Here is a 2,554-nt window from a genome sequence, read left to right as displayed (position 1 = left end):
GATAAAACGAAACAATATGGAGATAAAACCAAACAATATGGAGATAAAATGAAACAATATGGAGATAAAACCAAACAATATGGAGATAAAACCAACAATACGGAGATAAAACCAAAAATACGAAGATAAAACGAAACAATATTAGCATAAACGGTTCAATCTCAGGGATTACTGAACATTTATAAAACAGCAGAAAAAGCTCAAGACTGAAACTGTTGTTTTCTACTAAAAAACAGGAAGTGGTTCCCTCAGCCTGACAGGAAGTAGTTTCCTTTAAGACGATTAAAGTGTAACAGCAGGACAGACGTTGGACCAAACCGAAGATCCGATATGATCAGTTTGTAAGCGACAGAAACATTTAGAAACACGAAGCTGCTGGCAGCAGGAGGGAGACGAATCCCGACGGATCAGAGGAAATCCCATCACCGTTTCATGTTTCAGATCAGAAGGAACTGATTTCAGGGAAAATTACGGAAAACGACTCAAATCAGACCACAGCTCCCCCTGCTGGACAGCGACAGGCATTTCACTTTAGATCCTCAAGTTCCTGATTTCAGTGAAACCTGCAGATGATTGACATGAAATATTTCATTTGGACATAAACAGCTGGACAGTTTCTGTCCGATTCATTTAGAAAAACAATCATTCATCTTCCTTCAGGGAATAAAATAAACTTCCTAAAGCGATCCAAGTGGACAAATATACAAAAATCTGAAAATTTACAGAAACATTCGATTTTTTAAAACATTTTCTAAAAACAAAAAACTTCAAGAAATGGTGGCAAGTTAATAAGGAGCTGACATCATTTCTACAAGATAGTGAGAATTTTAAGGCAACTGTTAAAAAGCAAAGCTGGCAGAGCAAAAGAAAACCAGTTAGAACCAGTCAGAACCAGTCAAAACCAGTTAGAACCAGTCAGAACCAGTTAGAACCAGTCAGAACCAGTTAGAACCAGTCAGAACCAGTCAAAACCAGTCAGAACCAGTTAGAACCAGTCAGAACCAGTCAGAACCAGTCAGAACCAGTTAGAACCAGTCAGAACCAGTCAGAACCAGTAAGCCGTGTGATTCCCAGTGGAGCAGTTTAGTGGTTTGGTTGTTTTAGTGTCTGCTGGTTCYGAATCTTCAGGAATAAAACCAGTTTGTGTCTCAGGCGGTTCTGATTGGCAGGCGGAGCGCCACCTGCAGGCGCGCGGCGTCCTACGCCTTTCCGTTGGCGTCTCCGTTCAGCTTCTCGGCCTCAGGCGGAGGAACGGCGCCGTTGGTGGTGGGCGGGGCCTTAGCGCCCTGGAAAGGATGACCTTTGACCTTCAGGAAGACGAGGAAGTCAAGGATGAACGCCACCATGGCCAGGAAGCCGAACGCCTGCAGACAGAGAAAATACAAAACTTCAGATCAGAAAACAGTCAGTTTCTAAACACAAACAATTTCAAGGTCGTCTGCAAGACCTGAGGTATGGAGGACCAAACCTGACGTAATAAGAAATAAAAACAAATACAGTCATGGCCAAAGGTTTTGAGAATGACACAGATATTATATTTCACATGATCTGCTGCCCTCTGGTTTCCATGTCAGATGTTTTCATCACATACAGAAATACCATCATATTCTGAGTAACAAAAGCTTTTATTGACGGTTAGAATGAGTTAATGCAGATGGTCAGTATTTGCAGTGCTGACCCCTCTTCTTCTTCAGGACCTCTGCGATTCTCCCTGTCCTGCTGTCCATCACCTTCTGGACCAAATCCTGACTGATGGCCGTCCTCCATTCTTCCACAATCAATGCATTTTGTCAGAAGGTTTTTGTTTGTCCACCCGTCTCTTGATGATTGACCACAAGTTTTCAATGGGATTAAGATCTGGGGAGTTTCCAGGCCATGGACCCAAAATCTCTGTTTTGTTCCCTGAGCCAGTTAGTTATCAGCTTTATGGCAAGGTGCTCCATCATGCTGGAAAAGGCTTTGTTCATCACCAAACTGCTCTGGACGGTTGGGAGACGTTGCTCTGAGGACATTCTGGTACCATTCTTTATTCATGGCTGTGTTTTTAGGCCAGACTGTGAGAGAGCCGACTCCCTGGGCTGAGAAGCAACATGAATGGTTTCAGGATGCTGTACAGTTGGCATGAGACCAGACTGGTGGTGGCGCTCACCTCGTCTCCTCCCAACAAGCTGTTTTCCAGATGTCCCAAACAATCGTAAAGGGGATCCATCAGAGAAAATGACTTTACCCCAGTCCTCAGCAGTCCACTCCCTGCACCTTCTGCAGAGTATCAGTCTGTCCCTCATGTTTTTCCTGGAGAGAAGTGGCTTCTTTGCTGCCCTCCTTGAGACCAGGCCTTGCTCCAAGAGTCTCCGCCTCACAGTGCAAACGCCCTCACACCTGCTGCTGCCATTCCTGAGCAAGCTCTGCACTGCCGGTAGCCCGATCCATCCTGCAGCTGAAACACTTTCAAGAGACGGTCCTGGTGCTGGCTGGTCATTCTTGGGCGCCCTGGAGCCTTTTTGGCAACAATGGAACCTTTTTGGCACCAATGGAGCCTTTTGGCAACAATGGA

At 45.0% G+C, this 2,554-nt stretch overlaps 1 protein-coding gene across 1 annotated transcript in view; it reads right to left on the bottom strand.

Annotated features, from left to right (window-relative positions):
• Positions 1-995: 995 nt before the first annotated feature.
• cmtm6 (CKLF-like MARVEL transmembrane domain containing 6) overlaps positions 996-2,554 on the bottom strand; it is a 9,756-nt gene continuing 8,197 nt past the window's right edge. Inside the window, exon 5 of the mRNA XM_008430630.2 lies at positions 996-1,364. Within this exon, the coding sequence (XP_008428852.1) occupies positions 1,200-1,364 (165 nt within the window). The 3' untranslated portion in view covers positions 996-1,199. The remainder of the gene's footprint in view (positions 1,365-2,554) is intronic.

The sequence above is a fragment of the Poecilia reticulata genome, linkage group LG16, assembly GCF_000633615.1.
Source record: "Poecilia reticulata strain Guanapo linkage group LG16, Guppy_female_1.0+MT, whole genome shotgun sequence".
Classification (NCBI taxonomy): Eukaryota; Metazoa; Chordata; class Actinopteri; order Cyprinodontiformes; family Poeciliidae; genus Poecilia; species Poecilia reticulata.
Note: the sequence above shows the minus strand (reverse complement) of the source record. Positions and strands in the feature narration are given on the sequence as shown.